The sequence below is a fragment of the Monodelphis domestica genome, chromosome 4 (genome assembly GCF_027887165.1).
Source record: "Monodelphis domestica isolate mMonDom1 chromosome 4, mMonDom1.pri, whole genome shotgun sequence".
Classification (NCBI taxonomy): Eukaryota; Metazoa; Chordata; class Mammalia; order Didelphimorphia; family Didelphidae; genus Monodelphis; species Monodelphis domestica.
Window position 1 is genome coordinate 401,221,093 of NC_077230.1, and position 18,075 is coordinate 401,239,167.

The following is an 18,075-nucleotide window of genomic DNA, read 5'->3' on the forward strand; positions in this document are numbered from 1 at the left end:
CCCGTTTAGCCCGCTGCCCTCTAGGATGGTCCCCCTCTGGGCCCTGCCAGGACAGTTCCTCCCCTCCGTCCAGGCCCGGAGGAGCAGCAAGCCTAGCAGGAACGTGGCTCGGGAAGCTCCTAAAGAAGACACGGTCCCCCAGAAGTCTCCAGGGGCCGAGGCCTGTGGGGGCTCAGCTCCGAGAAGGGGAGAGGAGGGGGGCTGCTCCGGAGGCCCCCCGGGCTCGGCTTTCTGGCTGCCAAGGCCTGGCCAAGTCCATGAGAAAGGCCGGGGAAGAGAGGAGCTGATTCATTGGGGTTTATTAATGTAGGACATCATTTGTTGACTCTACGGCCCAATCCCCATCTCATGATTTCCTCCCCGGTTGCCATGGTGCCATCCATAAAACACAGCACAACTCTTGGCCCTGGGCAGCCCATTTATTTCAACTATTCCCCACAGCAAGAATCCGACCATGTTTGGGTGTCTGGGCCCCAGCGAGGGCCTCGGCCCCCTCCCCAGCAGGGTTTACGGCTCCGTCGAGTCCGCATTCCACATCTGGGAAAAGAGAGGGAGAGGGAGGGGCGGCCGCTACCTGCAGAGGAGGAGGAAGAGGAAGGCGAGGGAGCCTGGGAGGGCCGGAGGATTCCTTCCAGCCCCACGTGCCAAGTCGGTGCGCTCGGACGGTTTTATTAACACAGCTTCTTTCACACGCAGAGACCTGCTCGGCGAGAGGCCGAACAAAAACCCTTCTCTTCCTTTCTGCCAGCGCCCCCGCCCCCTCGCTCTCGCCTTCCCTGTAAAGCGACTCCTGTTCTGCGGCAACCCAGACATGAACTCCAACCTAAAAATAATTCGAGACCACCCTTTCCCCCACTCCCTCCCCTGAAATGTCTGGAGCCGGCAATATTTGAATTTGCGGCCTCACCAGCACCACTCTGGCCTCTTCCCGGCTCCGGCTCGCCCAATGGTAAACTCCGGAGGATTGGGGGCCGTTGGCACAATTCGACAAGCTCCATCCGAGGCCTACTCATGGGCCGGACCCCGTCCTGGGCACCGGGGGCCCAGAGACCAAAAAGGGAAGTCTCTGCCTTCCCAGGAGCCCGAAGGCTAGGGAGGAGATCCCACACAGATCCCGGGAGACGCAGACGAGGTGCCAGGGAATTTCTGGGGAGGGAAGGGAAGAAACCATTTATTAAGCGCCTACCATGTGCCAAGCATTGTGCAAAGCACCTTACAGAGGCCCTCTGTGATCCTCCCAACCCTCTGCAGGAGGGGCTGTTATTATCCCTATTCTGTAGGCAGAGAAAAGTTAAGTGACTTGCTCAGGGTCACCCAGATGGTCAGTGTCTGAGGCTCTAGTCTTCCTGATTCCAGGCCCAGCACTGCCTACTCTTCCAGGCTAGCTTCCATTTGTTCAGAATATAATATAATATAATATAATATAATATAATATAATATAATATAATATAATATAATATAATATAATATAATATAATATAATATAATATAATATAATATAATAAATATATAAAACATAACATAATATAACATAATATAATAATATAATAATACAATACAATATAATGTATCCTATTACGATATATCATATAATTATATATGCATGCACGTATTATTACATATATACATGCATGTATATATCACATTATATCACATCACATTGCATTCTATTATAAATGTATATATATTATATTACTATATATCATATATTACATTATAATTATACATGTATGCATGTAATATTATGATACATCACATTGCAATATATTACATTAAATTATAATTATACATGCATACATTATATAGATACATCATATATTATAATTATATATGTATATATATTATATATTATATGTATGTTATATCTATCTCCCCATTTTACAGTCAGGGAAACTAAAAGTTTCAGCAACTTTCTCAGTATCATACATTATATAGATATATCATATAATTATATATGTGTATATATTATATGTATATTATATCTATTTCCCCATTTTACAGTCAGGGAAACTAAAACAGTTTCAGTAACTTTCTCAGTATCACACAGCTCATCAGTGTCTGAGGCTGGACTTGAACTCAGGCCTTCCAACCTCAAGTCCCAGCTGCCCCAAGGCACTGGGGAGAGCAGGAAAGGGCCCGTTTCAAAGTGGCCTGTGAGTGGGACTTTGGGAAGGAAGGAGGTGCACACACGAGAAATTCTGTCCAACAAGAACAAGCAGGCCAGCTGGCCTGAGACTGTCTGCAAGGCTTATCACAGAATGCATGAAGTGGAAGACCAGAAGACTAGACAAGAACAGGAACAAGCTGCACAGCTTCTTAGAGGGGTGGGCTGTAGTTAGTCTAGAACTTTACGTGGATTTGGAAGGGGTCAGTGGGAGCCACAGTGGGAAAAACGTTCCAAAACTGAGAGCTGGGAACAATACAGGAGCCCCTTGAAGATTTTTTAAAATAAGAGAACAGGGGCAGCTGGGTGGTGGCTCAGTGGAGAGAGAGCCAGGCCCAGAGATGGGAGGCCCTGGGTTCAAATGTGGCCTCAGATGTGTTGAACCTGAATCCTTGAGGCCTTGGAGCCAACACTTTGTACTGATTGGAAGACTTTCTAAAAAGCTTTGTCCCTTCCCTGGCTCCTTCCCTGAGGGGCTCCTCTCTCCATTCTCCCCAAAGACAAGGTCTTCAGCAGGCTCCAGGGAGAAAGCGCAGGAAGCCCCTCTCCCGGCCCGCCAGCCCCAAAGAGAAACGAGCTGAGTGAATTCAAATTTAATAAACTTTTCTTTATTAGGTTACTGAGTATTCTCTACAGCCATAAAGTAGAAAGGATTCTTAAAACCAAACAAGCCATTATGTACTGGGATGGTGATACGGCGGGGTGGGCTGAACCTGACACGAGAGGAGAGGAGAGGTGGGGGGCAGTGACAGTGTGACTTTGCCAGCATCGGTGGAAGACGACGGTGGGGGCCAAGGCAATCTAATGCTGGATGTACAGGTCAAATTCTCTTTTGTGCACCAATAGTAATAGCACGTGTCCCACCCTGTGACAGAAATGAAGAGAGGACCCAGAGGACCGACAAGGGATGGCGGTATTTTTTTTGCTCTTCCTTAAAAAAACAACAACAACAATGAACAGTAACAGTTTGGGGGAGATGACTTCAGCTCCCCACACGGGCTTGGCACCAATTCTAGGCTTTTAAAAATATACTCTCCAAGTAGGTTTTTTTTAAAAAAAGGTATCCAACAGCAGCTGTTCAAAACATCTCTTACATAGACAAATATATATATTAAACATTTTAAACAAATAAAGTCATCTATTGTACCTGTACATAACTGAACCAAAAGCTGGATTCCAAAACCGATCTCAAAGTTAATAAAATGTGCAAAATAATGGGGTGGGGTGGGGTGGGGAGGGGGCCGCATCTCAGCCTGCACCTCAGAGGAACTGCCAGGAAGGGGAGGCTCTCATCACATTTTCCCTCAGCTCAGGAAGAAGCGACCAGGGGAGCCCCATTTGAACTGGGGGGCCTGGCTGGCTGGTCTGCTCTCTGAGGCAGAACCAATATTTCAGAGACTCAATTCTGGCTTTGGGGGGGATGGATGATGGCAAAGAACTTGCCTGCTGCGCTCTCTCTCTTTCTCCCCCTCCTCCCCTGGAAAGGCTCCTTAAGGCCTGATTTCCTCAATGGACAAAGCATTTTTTAAACATCTTATGGAAAGCTGGGGAGGAGGAGGATGGCCGCTTGACTGAAACACTTGAATGACTCAAGAGGATGAAAAGTCGTCTAGCTAACTCTCTCGACCGTACGTCTGGCTCTCCTGGGCAAGGATGTCCGGCCGAGAGGTACGAGGGTGGCAGGATCTTGTAGCTGCTTCAGAGGACCACTGAAGGCATCACTATTGCACGTGAATCCTGTAGTCTGAGGAAGGAGCTGGCCCGGCAAGCCCTAAGGTCCCCTCAGAGCCACGGGCCAAGATAACAACCTCCACCCACCAAAGAAGCCCCAGACAGGCTCTAACTGTGATGTTCGGTCAAGGGCAGGGGACACGGCATGGGGGTGGGAGGTAGGAGGACAACAAGACACATGTTGGAGGGGAAGGGATGTTTTCTTTCTATGTGGAATAAATAAATTGGTTTTTGTTGGTGAAAGAATAAATACAGAGTACAGGTGGGACATCTTAGGGAATGACACTAGTTGCTTTCCGGCCTTTTTCCAGGGTCCCATTTTTGTTTTTTCTTTTTAAAGAGTTTTTGGCATTGTCAGCTTTATCAATGGTGGCACTTCCTGTGCAGCAGTAACCCACGAGGTTCCACACTTGCCACCCAAAGGAAGTCATCGGTCAATATCCAAGCACCCTCGATGCTTCCTGGCCTCCTTATTGCCAGTATGGCTACTTTGCCCCAACCGGCCATCATCCATCAAGCCCTGGGATCCCTGGAGGTGTCCCGTCTGGGCAGAAGCTGTGGGCTCCGCACTACCTCCCCCAGAGTGGACCAGGACACAACGTGGTACTTCCAGAGAAAACAATGTCTCTCTCTTTAAAGAAGGGAAAATGAAGTCCAAACACACAGCACTCATCTGCCCACACAGAGAAGCCATTTCCAAGGGATGAAGATTGGATGAACCTGCTGTGAGGGTCCGTATCTGGCAGAAGGCTGGGCTGCAAGAAAGGAGGAGGAGGAGGAAGAGAGGAGCAGGATGGGGCAGGGGCAGGGCTGCTGTGGACCCCAGTGTCGGCTCAGTGGGTTCGCACAGTTGGATTTCCTGATTCCCAGATGGCGGGCCTTGAGCTGGAACATCACTGGTAGAGAAGGTAGCCCTTAAGGGATGCTGGCAAGGGCAGGGCATGGATCTCACTCAGGCGCTCCTTCCCCAGGGCAAGGCGGACGGACCGGCGGCAGAGGTCCATCAGAGGCAGTGGTTCGGCTGGAGAGAGAGAAGAGAACACACCAGTTACTGCGGGCTCTCCCATGGCCAGGCGCCATCTTGAGAAAGGCGGAAGCCCAGAGCCATATGCAGGAAGTGGGAGGAGCTTGGGGGGGCGGGACCGGGCCGAGATGGGGATTCAGGCACAGGTCAGCGGAGACTCTGCGTTCTCAAGCTTCCCGGTGGATGTGCTCGGGTCAGTCTGGTGAAGCCTATGGACCCCTTTCTCAGAATCATGTTTTTAAATGCATAAATTAACTTGCGCAGGAAGCCACCTCCATTCAGATCCAGATGTCACTTTTCCCCACACAAATTCGGAGTCTCCCCAGAAATCTACTCACAGACCACCCTTAGGTACAAACTCTGAGGTCTCTTCTAAGTGAGAGATTCCACCTGGAAACCCAGAGTTCCAAGGGTACGTATGGATACGCATAGTCAAACGTCTGTAGAGCGCCTGTTGCGTGCTAAGCATTTCATGTGATTGTGAGGGTAGCTACTACTATTATCCTCATTTTACAACAGAGGAAACTGAGGCACACAGGTTAGGGAAAACTTCTAACACTTAGAAACCCTTCTGAAGACTATCAGGGGCCATGCTGGGAAGAAATGGGCCCCCCCAGGGTAGAGGCTCCCTTCAATCAATCAGCACTCATGAATAGGCTACTCTGCGCCAGACATCGCGCCAAGCACTCTCCCCTTGCTGCGGACATGGTAGAAGAGATTCTGGCCGGGGCTGGGTGGGCACGGATGCCAACCGAGGGCTCTCCCGCCTCAGGCTCGGACTTCTACTTCTGGTTGACAAACTAGATGACATCTCCACTCCGGATGTGACCATCGCTTTCGGGACACCTCGATCAATCAGCACACATTCATGAAACACCTACTGTGTGCCAGGCACACAGTAGGGATACAAGGAAAGACTTGAAGCGTTCCCTGCCCTCCAGGTGCTTACAGTCTGTGGTCCTCTTTTCCAATGAACTTCGAGGATCCCCAAGAGTCCAGCCCAGGGGGCTGAGGCCAACACAGAAGCTCTTAGGATTGCAGACAACCTGTTCTAGCTGCAGCCTTCTCACCCTGCAGGGCCTGGCTCAGGTCCGAGGGCCCGTGGGGTCAGCCCGTTCTGAGTGACTCACGTGGGACTCTATTCCTTGATTTCCATCTCAGCACAGACACGCAGGAACAATGCCCCCCCCCCCCCCCCAGGATTGCTGCCAGTCCTCGTGCGTGTGTGTGTGTGTGTGTGTGTGTGTGTGTGTGTGTGTGAGTGTGAGTTTGGGGTTTGTTTTGCAGGGGGAAATGGGGTGGGGACGCCCAGCTGGTGTTCCCGAGGCTCGCTCTCACTAACATGGGGTGGGCTGCCTCTCCCATCAAGGAACACCCTGTCCTGAATCCTCCCAGTAGCCGAATCCCACAGCTGTTTCCTTTCCAATCAGTGAGGTAGCCAGAGGCCGGAGGGAACAGACCTACGTAACAGAACACATTTGGGGGAAGAACAGAGGAAGGCTGCCTGAATGACTCTGCAGCTGTCTGCCTCGGGGATGGAAGGGAGCTCCTGAGTGAAATCAGACTGCATTTGGGTCAGAGGATATGGGTTCGAATGCTACCTCTACACTGTACTATCTATGTGACCTTAAGGAAATATGGGTCAGTGGAAACAATGAGGGGGAGGGAGGGAGAGAGAGAGAGAGACAGAGAGAGACAGAGAGAGACAGAGAGACAGGGAGAGAGAAGGAGGGGGAGAGAGAGAGAGAGAGACAGAGAGAGACAGAGATAGAGAGAGACAGAGACAGAGAGACAGAGACAGAGAGAGAGAGACAGAGAGAGATGGAGAGAGAGAGAGAGAGGGAGAGAGAGAGAGAGAGAAGGAGAGAGACAGACAGAGAGACAGAGACAGAGCCAAAGAGAGAGACAGAGAAGGAGAGAGACAGACAGAGAGAGAGACAGAGAGGGAGACAGAGACAGAGAGATAGAAAGACAGAGCCAGAGAGAGAGACAGAGAGGGAGAGAGACAGACAGAGAGAGAGACAGAGACAGAGAGATAGAGAGAGAGAAAGAGAGAGACAGAGCCAAAGAGAGAGACAGAGAGGGAGACAGAGACAGAGAGATAGAGAGAGACTGAAAGACAGAGAGAGACAAGACAGAGAGAAAGGGAAAAAGGAGAGAAGAGACAAAGACAGAAGGAGAGACAGAGACAAAAAGAGAGAGAGAGGGAGAAAGAGAGAGGGAGAGTATGTCTTCATCCATACAAGGGGGATAATATTATCATTTACCTCCCAGGGTTGCTGGGAGGATCAAATGAAATATTCATTGTAAAGAACTTTGCCCAGTGCCTGGCACTACATAAATGTTGAGTATTATGATCATTATTATTTTGGGCAGCTGGGTGATGCAGTGGACAGAGCATCAAGCCTGGAGTCAGGAAGATCTGAGTTCAGGTCCTGCTTCAGACACTCACTTAGCTGCGTGACCCTGTACTAGTCACATCACCCTGTAGGCTTAGGTTTCCTCATCTGTCCAATGGGCTGGAGAAGGAAACAGCAAACCAGTCCAGTATCTTGGCCAAGAAAACCCCAAGTGGAGTCCTGAAGACTTGGACAAGACTGCAAAACGACTGAATTACAATCGGAAGTAGTTGCTGTTGCTCCAAGGTCCCTCTCTTGACCCAAAGGGGCCTAACCCAGATTTGGGTCTCCGAGGATACGAGCCTGACAAGCCCCTGGAGGCGCCGCTCTCCAACCTGTACCGAACCAGGGCTGGGCAGTCCACGGGCATGAGATCAGCAGCCAATCACCTGCTGCCTGCCAGGCCCGAGATAGCCAAAGAAGGCAAAGCAGGGCCTCGGCATCAGGCTGGGTGCTGCGCTCAGCCCTGGGGACACAGAAAGCCAGACAGTTGCTGCCCTCAAGAAGCTCCTCATGGGGTGGGGTTTGGGGGACAAACAAATGATGGACAAACAAGCTTTTGTGTAGAGCCATTAAGGTCTGACTGCCAAGGAGAAGAGCCCAATCCCTCTTTACAACAATAAAACTCATAACTCTGTTTCAGAAAGAACTCCAGGACAGAAGGGTGAGGGTTAGGCAAACAGTGAAAGTGACTTGCCCAGGGTCACCCAGCTGGGCAGTGTCTGGGGCCAGATCCGAACTCAGGTCCTCCTGACGTCCAGTTTGCACTCTATCTACCGAGTTTCCTAGCTGTCCCAATCCATCCCCTCTAGGAAGAGCCTTGATTGTTAGGAACAGGGATCTGTCTGAATTGACCTCTTTGCACCTTTTTCCCATCTTCCCTCCGAAGCCAAGCAGAAACCACCCTATGTGACAGCCCTGATTTACCCCAGTCTCACCAATACTGGTAATGCTATTTTTCCCCTTCCTTCATCACCCTGATCAATGTGGTAGGCACACACTATCTCCAAGCTGCCTTAACTTGTCTTTCTCTTATTAGCAATCTTTTTTTTAAAAATAAAACCCTCACCTTCCGTCTTGGAGTCAATACTCTGTATTGGCTCCAAGGCAGAAGAGTGGTGAGGGCTAGGCAATGAGGGTCAAGTGACTTGCCCAGGGTCACACAGCTAGGAAGTGTCTGAGGCCAGATTTAAACCCAGTACCTCCCATCTCTAGGCCTGGCTCTGAATCCACTGAGCCACCTGGCTGCCCCCTCTTATTAGCAATCTGGAGCAGTTTTTAGATGTTTATATCAGCATTTCTCCATTTAAAAATAGGTCTCCTCACTGATCACTTCTCTATTAGGAAATGGATTTTAATCTTAGAAATTGAAGAGTCTTTGGTTGGGGGGAGGCACAGGACTCAAAGCAAAGCTCAATGGGTCTTCTGAGGAGTCTCAAACAGTGGGGAAAGTGCCATCATTCTCACCAGACCTAACTGACAAGAGCATGATCTAGGAAGAATGATGAGAAAGAGAAGACTTGTCAAAGCCCAGCTCTGGAGGCTAGCTAGATGTATGACCTTGGGCAAGTCACAACCTTCCAAAGCCTCAGTTTTCTCATGTGTGAGTGAGTGCGCTGGACTAGGTGGCCTCTGAAAGTCCCATCCAGCTTTCTGAAGCTATGATCCTATGTGGTTCAAGTGCTCCAGACTTACTGGAGCTTCTAGGCCCAACAACAAAAGTCCAGTCAAAGCCAAGGCCTGGCCACAGAGTGCCCAAGTTCCTGGTGGAAGGGTCCTGTGAAATAGACTTTTAACTGGATTGAGTTCCCTGCTCCAAGTTATACAAGGAGAGAGAGCTAAGGCAGGCAGGGACTCATTGGTCCATGTGTGCCCATCACACGGCAGTTTAATAAATGCTTATTGGTCCGACCTGGGTCGTAGATTTCTCATCTGTATGACAAGGGGTCTCTCTCTCTCTGTGTCTCTCTCTCCCTCCCTCCCTTTCTCTATCCCTCCCTCCCTGTCTCCCTTCCTCCGTCTGTCTGTCTGTCTATCTGTCTGTCTGTCTGTCTCTCCCTCTCTCTGTCTCTCTCTCTCTGTCTGTCTGTCTCTCTCTCTGTCTCTGTCTCTCTCCCTCTGGAGGGAACCTCTCCCTCCAGCTCAGATAAAAGGATGGCGAGTACTTTTTGCAAACTCTGGAGGTGTCTATAAATGGCGGATTCTGTTCATTTGGGGCCACCCAATGGGGGCATATTCCACTAGATTGGGAACCTTTGGTTCTCCAGAAATTTAAGCTCTTGTCCACAGTTCATTAAATTGAAACAGGATTTCAGGACAAGGAATGACTTCATGTAGTCCTCAGGGCCTTGGGGTCACAGGGTGGCCAGGTATCTAAGCCATCTTCCAACACCCTCAGGCTTTACAAAGCTAGGTGTGGTAGCTAAAGTTGGACTTCACCATCCACAGGATATAGTTTGTTCAACCAGGTACAGGCTGGTAGGAGGTTATCTGTATTTCCCTAGGGCCATCTTGCTGTCTCTCAAGGAGGGGAAGAGATGTAGACAATCAAATACTTTCTGTATTTCCCTAGGGCCATCTTGCTGTCTCTCAAGGAGGGGAAGAGATGTAGACAATCAATCTCAAGTTGGGGAAGAGATGTAGACAATCAAATACTTTCTGTATTTCCTAGGGCCATCTTGCTGTTTCTCAAGGTGGGGAAGGGATGTAGACAAATATTTTCTGTATTTCCTAGGGCCATCTTGCTGTTTATCTCAAGGAGGGGAAGAGATGTAGACAATTACTCTCAAGTTGGGGAAGGGATGTAGACAATCAATCTCAAGTTGGGGAAGAGATGTAGACAATCAAATACTTTCTGTATTTCCTAGGGCCATCTTGCTGTTTATCTCAAGGAGGGGAAGAGATGTAGACAATCAAATACTTTCTGTATTTCCTAGGGCCATCTTGCTGTTTATCTCAAGGAGGGGAAGAGATGTAGATAATCAAATACTTTCTGTATTTCCTAGGGCCATCTTGCTGTCTCTCAAGGTGGGGAAGGGATGTAGACAAATACTTTCTGTATTTCCTAGAGCCATCTTGCTGTTTATCTCAAGGAGGGGAAGAGATGTAGACAATTACTCTCAAGTTGGGGAAGGGATGTAGACAATCAATCTCAAGTTGGGGAAGAGATGTAGACAATCAAATACTTTCTGTATTTCCTAGGGCCATCTTGCTGTTTATCTCAAGGAGGGGAAGAGATGTAGACAATCAAATACTTTCTGTATTTCCTAGGGCCATCTTGCTGTTTATCTCAAGGAGGGGAAGAGATGTAGATAATCAAATACTTTCTGTATTTCCTAGGGCCATCTTGCTGTCTCTCAAGGTGGGGAAGGGATGTAGACAAATACTTTCTGTATTTCCTAGAGCCATCTTGCTGTTTATCTCAAGGAGGGGAAGAGATGTAGACAATTACTCTCAAGTTGGGGAAGGGATGTAGACAAATACTTTCTGTATTTCCTAGGGCCATCTTGCTGTTTATCTCAAGGAGGGGAAGAGATGTAGACAATTACTCTCAAGTTGGGGAAGGGATGTAGACAAATACTTTCTGTATTTCCTAGGGCCATCTTGCTGTTTATCTCAAGAAGGGGAAGAGATGTAGACAATCAAATACTTTCTGTATTTCCTAGGGCCATCTTGCTGTCTCTCAAGGTGGGGAAGGGATGTAGACAAATACTTTCTGTATTTCTTAGGGCTATCTTGCTGTTTATCTCAAGGAGGGGAAGAGATGTAGACAATTACTCTCAAGTTGGGGAAGGATGTAGACAAATACTTTCTGTATTTCCTAGGGCCATCTTGCTGTTTATCTCAAGAAGGGGAAGAGATGTAGACAATCAAATACTTTCTGTATTTCCTAGGGCCATCTTGCTGTCTCTCAAGGAGAGGAAGAGATGTAGACAAATACTTTCTGTATTTCCTAGGGCTATCTTGCTGTTTATCTCAAGAAGGGGAAGAGATGTAGACAATCAAATACTTTCTGTATTTCCTAGGGCCATCTTGCTGTCTCTCAAGGAGAGGAAGAGATGTAGACAAATATTTTCTGTATTTCCTAGGGCCATCTTGCTGTTTATCTCAAGAAGGGGAAGAGATGTAGACAATAAAATACTTTCTGTATTTCCTAGGGCCATCTTGCTATTTATCTCAAGAAGGGGAAGAGATGTAGACAATTACTCTCAAGTTGGGGAAGGGATGTAGACAAATACTTTCTGTATTTCCTAGGGCCATCTTGCTGTTTATCTCAAGAAGGGGAAGAGATGTAGACAATCAAATACTTTCTGTATTTCCTAGGGCCATCTTGCTGTCTCTCAAGGAGAGGAAGAGATGTAGACAAATACTTTCTGTATTTCCTAGGGCTATCTTGCTGTTTATCTCAAGGAGGGGAAGAGATGTAGACAATTACTCTCAAGTTGGGGAAGGATGTAGACAAATACTTTCTGTATTTCCTAGGGCCATCTTGCTGTTTATCTCAAGAAGGGGAAGAGATGTAGACAATCAAATACTTTCTGTATTTCCTAGGGCCATCTTGCTGTCTCTCAAGGAGAGGAAGAGATGTAGACAAATACTTTCTGTATTTCTTAGGGCTATCTTGCTGTTTATCTCAAGGAGGGGAAGAGATGTAGACAATTACTCTCAAGTTGGGGAAGGATGTAGACAAATACTTTCTGTATTTCCTAGGGCTATCTTGCTGTTTATCTCAAGAAGGGGAAGAGATGTAGACAATCAAATACTTTCTGTATTTCCTAGGGCCATCTTGCTATTTATCTCAAGAAGGGGAAGAGATGTAGACAATTACTCTCAAGTTGGGGAAGGGATGTAGACAAATACTTTCTGTATTTCCTAGGGCCATCTTGCTGTTTATCTCAAGAAGGGGAAGAGATGTAGACAATCAAATACTTTCTGTATTTCCTAGGGCCATCTTGCTATTTATCTCAAGAAGGGGAAGAGATGTAGACAATTACTCTCAAGTTGGGGAAGGGATGTAGACAAATACTTTCTGTATTTCCTAGGGCCATCTTGCTGTTTATCTCAAGAAGGGGAAGAGATGTAGACAATCAAATACTTTCTGTATTTCCTAGGGCCATCTTGCTGTCTCTCAAGGAGGGGAAGAGATGTAGACAATCAATCTCAAGTTGGGGAAGGGATGTAGACAGTCAAATACTTTCAGTATTTCCTAGGGCCATCTTGCTATATATCTCAAGGGTGAGAAGAGACATGGGTAACCCAATGGCCAAAATCTTCCCTGAACAAGAATCCACTCTGTAACATACTAAATAAGTGATTATTGAAGTGTAGAGCCCTTTCTCTATGGGGAACTCTGCTGATGGATAACTCTAGTGGAAAGGAAGTTTTCCCTTAGATCCAACTTCAATTTGTCTTTTGGCAGCTTCCACCCACTGCTCCTACGTCTGCTTTCTAGGGGCAGGGGAGGGCAAGAGGAAGAGAAGAAACATTTATTAAGTGCCTACTCTGTGCCAGGCATTCTACTAGGCCCTTTACAAATATTATCTCCCTTAATAATAAGTCAAGTTGTAACTAACAATAATACAAGTCCAATCCTTCTACAAGAGAGCAATTCCCTTCCAAGTGTTTAAAGGGCTACGTCCCATATCCTGAGCCTTTCCTTAGAGTCCCTTTATTTTTCCTGTCTATAGGATTGCTTACATGTTTTCTCCCCTAGACTGGGAGCTCCTTGAGGGCAGGAATTGTTTCTGGCTTTTTCTGTATCCTCATTGTTTAGCACACTGCCTGGCTCACAGCAGATGCTTAATAAAAGCTTGGTGACTTGGGGCTGACGTGCCAATCTCTAAAATGCATGGTTCCTCTGTTTATTTTCCTGTCTCAGGGACTGATGGGAGATGCTCAGAGCAAGTCAACCCCAGGTGATCATAACCAAGGGCCTTCCGGCCCAGAAGGAAGGATTACCACACTTGTGCACCACTGGAATCTTAGGGAAATTTTTGAGGGTGCCAAACTTAGATCCTCCTTTTACAACTTGTGGGAGCCCAAGATGAGCATCTCTTCTCCTGAATAACCTTCAAATATTTAAAAGTAGATGTCATTGCCTACACCTCCTTCCTCTTTCCTCATTTTCTCTAAACACCTGCAGTCCCTTCAACTAATAAAGAGCGAAATCAAGGTCCATCACCTTTGGTTTCCTGCACATTTTCAGGAGGTTATTCAGAACAAGCCAAGAGAAGGTGCACAGTTCAATAAAAGGAAGCTGAATTTAGAGGTCCCAAGTGGGAATCCCCAGATAATTATCTTCATCCTCTCCCTTTTTGTAAACCTTAACTTTCCACCTTATAATTGGTACTGTGTATTGGTTCCAAGACAGAAGAGCATTAAGAGAAGGGCAGTGAGGGTCAAGTGACTTGTCCAGGGTCACCCAGCTAGGAAGTGTCTGAGGTCAGATTTGAACCCAGGACCTCCTGACTCTGAGCATGGCTGTCAATCCATTGAGTCGTCTAGCTGTCCCAACCCTATGCTTTTAAAAATAATTGTGAAAGGTACAGATGGCAAGTTTATCCTCTCTGTCCCAAGGCATGGTGAAGTTACAAAGAGGAAAGTGGAGGCTTGCAGAACTTTCTACTGCTTGGATTTCCTCTGCGGGTGGCAGACTCCCCTTCATTAAAGGTCCTCAAGCAGTGGCTGGGGGCCCTCTAGGGGAGAATTCTCTTGGGGAATGGGTTGGATTTGATTGGGGCTCTTGACCTGGGGGTGGGGGGAGATGTCTGCGAACCTGGATGGGGGGGGGTCCATCTTCCTTGTCACTAAGCTCTAGCTAAAATGGAGTGTTTCCTCCAGTTCCTACAAACACAACTGTGAGCACAGGGCTACAGGCTTTCCCAGTTTGCCAAAGGGTTCCATGGCAGAGACAGTTTCGAAACAGGGACTGAGTGAAGGCTGAATCCATCTTTGGAATTCTGTCTCATGGCCTGGCTTTGAGGTCAATCACAGAAGACCAAAGTGTCCTGGGCAGAGAGGCTACCCCTTCGGACTAGGCGACCATGTTAAAAAAAACAACAAACCAATTCAATAAATTAAAAAAAAAATCCTTACTTTCCATTTTAGAATCAATACTGTGTACAGTTTCAAGGCAGAAGAGAGGTAAGGGGTAGGCTATGGGAGTTAAATGACTTGCCCAGGGTCATACATCTGGGAAGTGTCTGAGGTCAGATTTGAACCCAGGACCTCCCAACCAAATAAATCTTCAAAGAGATTAATGGCCTTGGGTTGTAAAGCCAACATCCAGAGAGCAATGGCTTCCATCCATCTACTAGGGCTGATAGGCAAGCGTTAATCATCACCAACCATGTCTCAGGCACAGTGACTTACAGGAGAATGACAGAGGTTCTGGGGGGAGGAAGCACACTAGAAGAGGATGCAGAGAAACTAGGAAATGAACTAACTGGTGGCTATTTATTCAGGGAACAGGAAGAGAGTATGAATAGACACTTCCTCACTTCAGAAAGTTACCTGATAACCTCTTTTTTTTCTTTTTAAACCCTTCCCTTCCATCTTAGAATCAGTACTGTGTATTGGTTCCAAGACAGAAGAGTGGTCAGGGCTAGGCAATGGGGGTCAAGTGACTTGTCCAGGGTCATACAGCTAGGAAGTGTCTGAGGCCAGATTGGAACCCAGGACTTCCCATCTCCCATCCCTGAGCCACCCAGCTGCCCCTGATAACTTATTTTTTTAAATCCCCCAAATGATCTTAGGAGAGACTTCCCTGTCCTGCTCCTCTCTGACAACATTTAATTGTGAGATAAACTATGGCACGGGGGTGAGAGGGCCGGACTGAGGGACTCATTCTGACTGTGCACCAAGTGGCAGGGTGGGAAGCAATGATTAAACACCTGCCCCAGAGATAAGAAGACCAGGAGCAAACAGTCCTTGCCTCAAAGAGCCACCCAAAATATATGCACCAATGACACAAAGTCTTGGTATTGGGGGGGTGCTAGGAACCCCCTGATAACCAGTAACTTGGACAAGGAACCCGTCAAGAAAGTCAAGAAGGACTTCATGGAGGAGGTGACCTCTGAGTTGAGAAAGAAACAATAGATTCTAAAAGGAAAGGGATGAGGATTCCAGGAACAGGGCACGGACGTAAGGCAAGGAGGTGGGAGATGGTGGGGAGGGAGTGAGAAAGACTTTGTGGGAAAATATTGGGAAGGAGGAGAAAGAATGTTGGATTCAAGGGTCAGGAAGACCTGGGTTCAAATGGCACCTCTGACACCTACTAGGCGGCCCATCCCTTGGCTCCTCTGAGGCTCAGCAATCCCCTGCTGCCTCTAGAATAAAATAGAAGCTCCTATTTTTGCATTTAAAGCCCTTCAGAAAGGGGCTTCCAACCTAGTTTTCTGTGATGGGCTTATTATACATATTGTGGTAGCTAAGAGGAGCAGCAGATAGAATAATGGGCTGGAATCTGGAAGATCTGAGTTCTGATTTGACCTCAAACATGTACCTGCTGTGTGACCCTGCACAAGACACTTCACCTTGTTTGCCTCAGTTTCCTCATGTGTCAAAGGAGCTGGAGAAGGGGAAGTCACTTCACCCTATGCCTCAGTTTCCTCATCTGTCAAAGGAGCAGGAGAAGAGTAAGTCACTTTGCCCTGTTTGTCTCAGTTTCCTCATCTGTCAAAGGAGCCAGAGAAGGGAGAGTCACTTCACCCTATGCCTCAGTTTCCTCATCTGTCATAAGAGCTGGAGAAGGGGAAGTTACTTCACTCTCATGCCTCAGTTTCCTCATCTGTCAAAGGAGCCAGAGAAGGGAAAGTCACTTCACCCTATGCCTCAGTTTCCTCATCTGTCAAAGGAGCCAGAGAAGGGGAAGTCACTTCACCCTATGCCTCAGTTTCCTCATCTATCAAAGGAGCTTTGCCCTGTTTGCCTCAGTTTCCTTATCTGTCATAGGAGCTGGAGAAGGGGAAGTCACTTCACCCTTATGCCTCAGTTTCCTCATCTGTCAAAGGAGCCGGAGAAGGGGAAGTTACTTCATCTTGTTTGCCTCAGTTTCCTCATCTGTCAGAGGAGTCAGAGAAGCAAATGGCAAGCCACTCCGGCATCTTTGCTAAGAAAACCCCAAGTGGGGTCACAATAATTATTTTGTCAGCAACTATTTTCCGAGGCGCCCCAGAAGCCTGGGGAAATCCTCCGATTGCCCACCTCCGTCCTTCGAGGGAGACCCCGAGGGGGTGCGGGAAAAGCCCCCAGCTCCCGGGATGCTCCCTGTGGAGGCTCCGGCAGCTCTGCCCATGTTGACACAGGACATTTTTCTTTCTGTTTCTAGGGGGGCGCCAGCTAATCTGCCAAAAAGCCAGAGGCAGGCTGGTGGCCGGGGAAGCGCGGGGTGCCCACCCCCGGGCTCTCCTCCGTGCCTGGGGCCAAGGCACAAGGACGATCATCAATTAGTCATAACAGCCGCCTCCTGTGTCCAGAGCTGGCTCATCCTCTCCCCGCTTCCCAGAACAGCACATGAATCGGGCACGGGGTGACCATCCAAGTCCTCCCCCCAGCCCTGGGGACGAGGATGAGGCCGACATTTCCCCAACAAATTGGCAGTCATGTCTGGGGCTGGCCAGGGCTACTCTGGAAGGAGGACGGCTCCTTATCCCGCAGAAGCTTGCCTTGAACCCCAGATGCACAGTCCTGGCCCAGGTGGGGGGAGACAGGCAGAGGGTGGCTCCTGGTCCACCTCGAGTTCTTGGCAACAAGCATGGGAGACTTGGGACACAGGGTCTGGGGTCAGGCTGGGAGAGGGAGCAGGATCCTGGCTCTGCCCCTAACTCACCAACTCCTCATCTTATGGGGAACATCCTGAGATTTGAACCCCAGGCCAGGGCATCGGGGCTTGGGGCAAGGGATCCACGAAGTCCCAGAGATGCTACTGAACCTCAGTTTCCTCAGCTGTTAAACGAAGAAAGATACTTAGACTGCAGGAGGAACGACATTGTCTATCCCAGAGAAGAGTAAGGAATAGAGGTGGTCTGTGCAGCCCTACAAAGAACCCTAATTCTAAGGTTGAGTGGCTGGGTGGATCAGTGGATAGAGCACCATGTCTGGAGTTGGGAGGTTCTGGGTTCAAATCTGACCTCAGACACCTCCTCGCTGGGTGATCCTGGGCAAGTCACTTAACCCCCATTGCCTAGCCCTGACTGCTCGTCTGCCTTGAAACCAAAACATAGTATTGATTCTAAGAAGGATTAAAAAAAAAATAAAAATAAATGAGTACAAGTAGAGCTGGATTGGAACCCAGGCCCTGACGCAGGTCCTCTTCCCATCGCACTCCACTGTTCCAGCCAGATGGAAGGCCCCACCTCCACCCAAGAGACATTCCAGCCACTTTTTGGAAGGTGTTTCGGGGCTTAGGAAACCTCATTCTGCCTCAAACATCCCCGGCTGACACAGGCCCAAGCCGGGAGATGACTCCATTCGCCAGAAATGCAGCAGCAGAAACATGAGTCGGCAGCCCCTGGAGAGGCCGTCTCTCTAGGTTCCGTGACTCAGCCCGGGCCCTGCTCCTCTCCCCACGGCTGGGGCAGGGAGTGGGTGCATCAGACCCCGAGCAAGCGGGGATCCAGAATGCACCGGGGCACCCCTCCCCCCAAGGGGCCCCGGACGTGTGTCCGTGCAAGGCTCCACAGCCATCGCCCAGAGAGGCCCAAGCTCCAGTGGCTGCGGGCTTTGTCTGCTAGTTGAACCTTCCTGTGCCCTGATGC

General features: G+C 48.5%; 1 protein-coding gene across 5 annotated transcripts in view; it reads right to left on the bottom strand.

Annotated features, from left to right (window-relative positions):
* Nucleotides 1–2,750: 2,750 nt before the first annotated feature.
* SPSB1 (splA/ryanodine receptor domain and SOCS box containing 1) overlaps nucleotides 2,751–18,075 on the bottom strand; it is a 95,424-nt gene continuing 80,099 nt past the window's right edge. For all 5 annotated transcript variants that reach the window (XM_001362088.4, XM_056795823.1, XM_016422559.2 and 2 more), the window contains one exon: nucleotides 2,751–4,916. In XM_001362088.4, coding sequence (XP_001362125.1) covers nucleotides 4,789–4,916 — 128 coding nt within the window. In that variant the 3' untranslated portion in view covers nucleotides 2,751–4,788. The remainder of the gene's footprint in view (nucleotides 4,917–18,075) is intronic.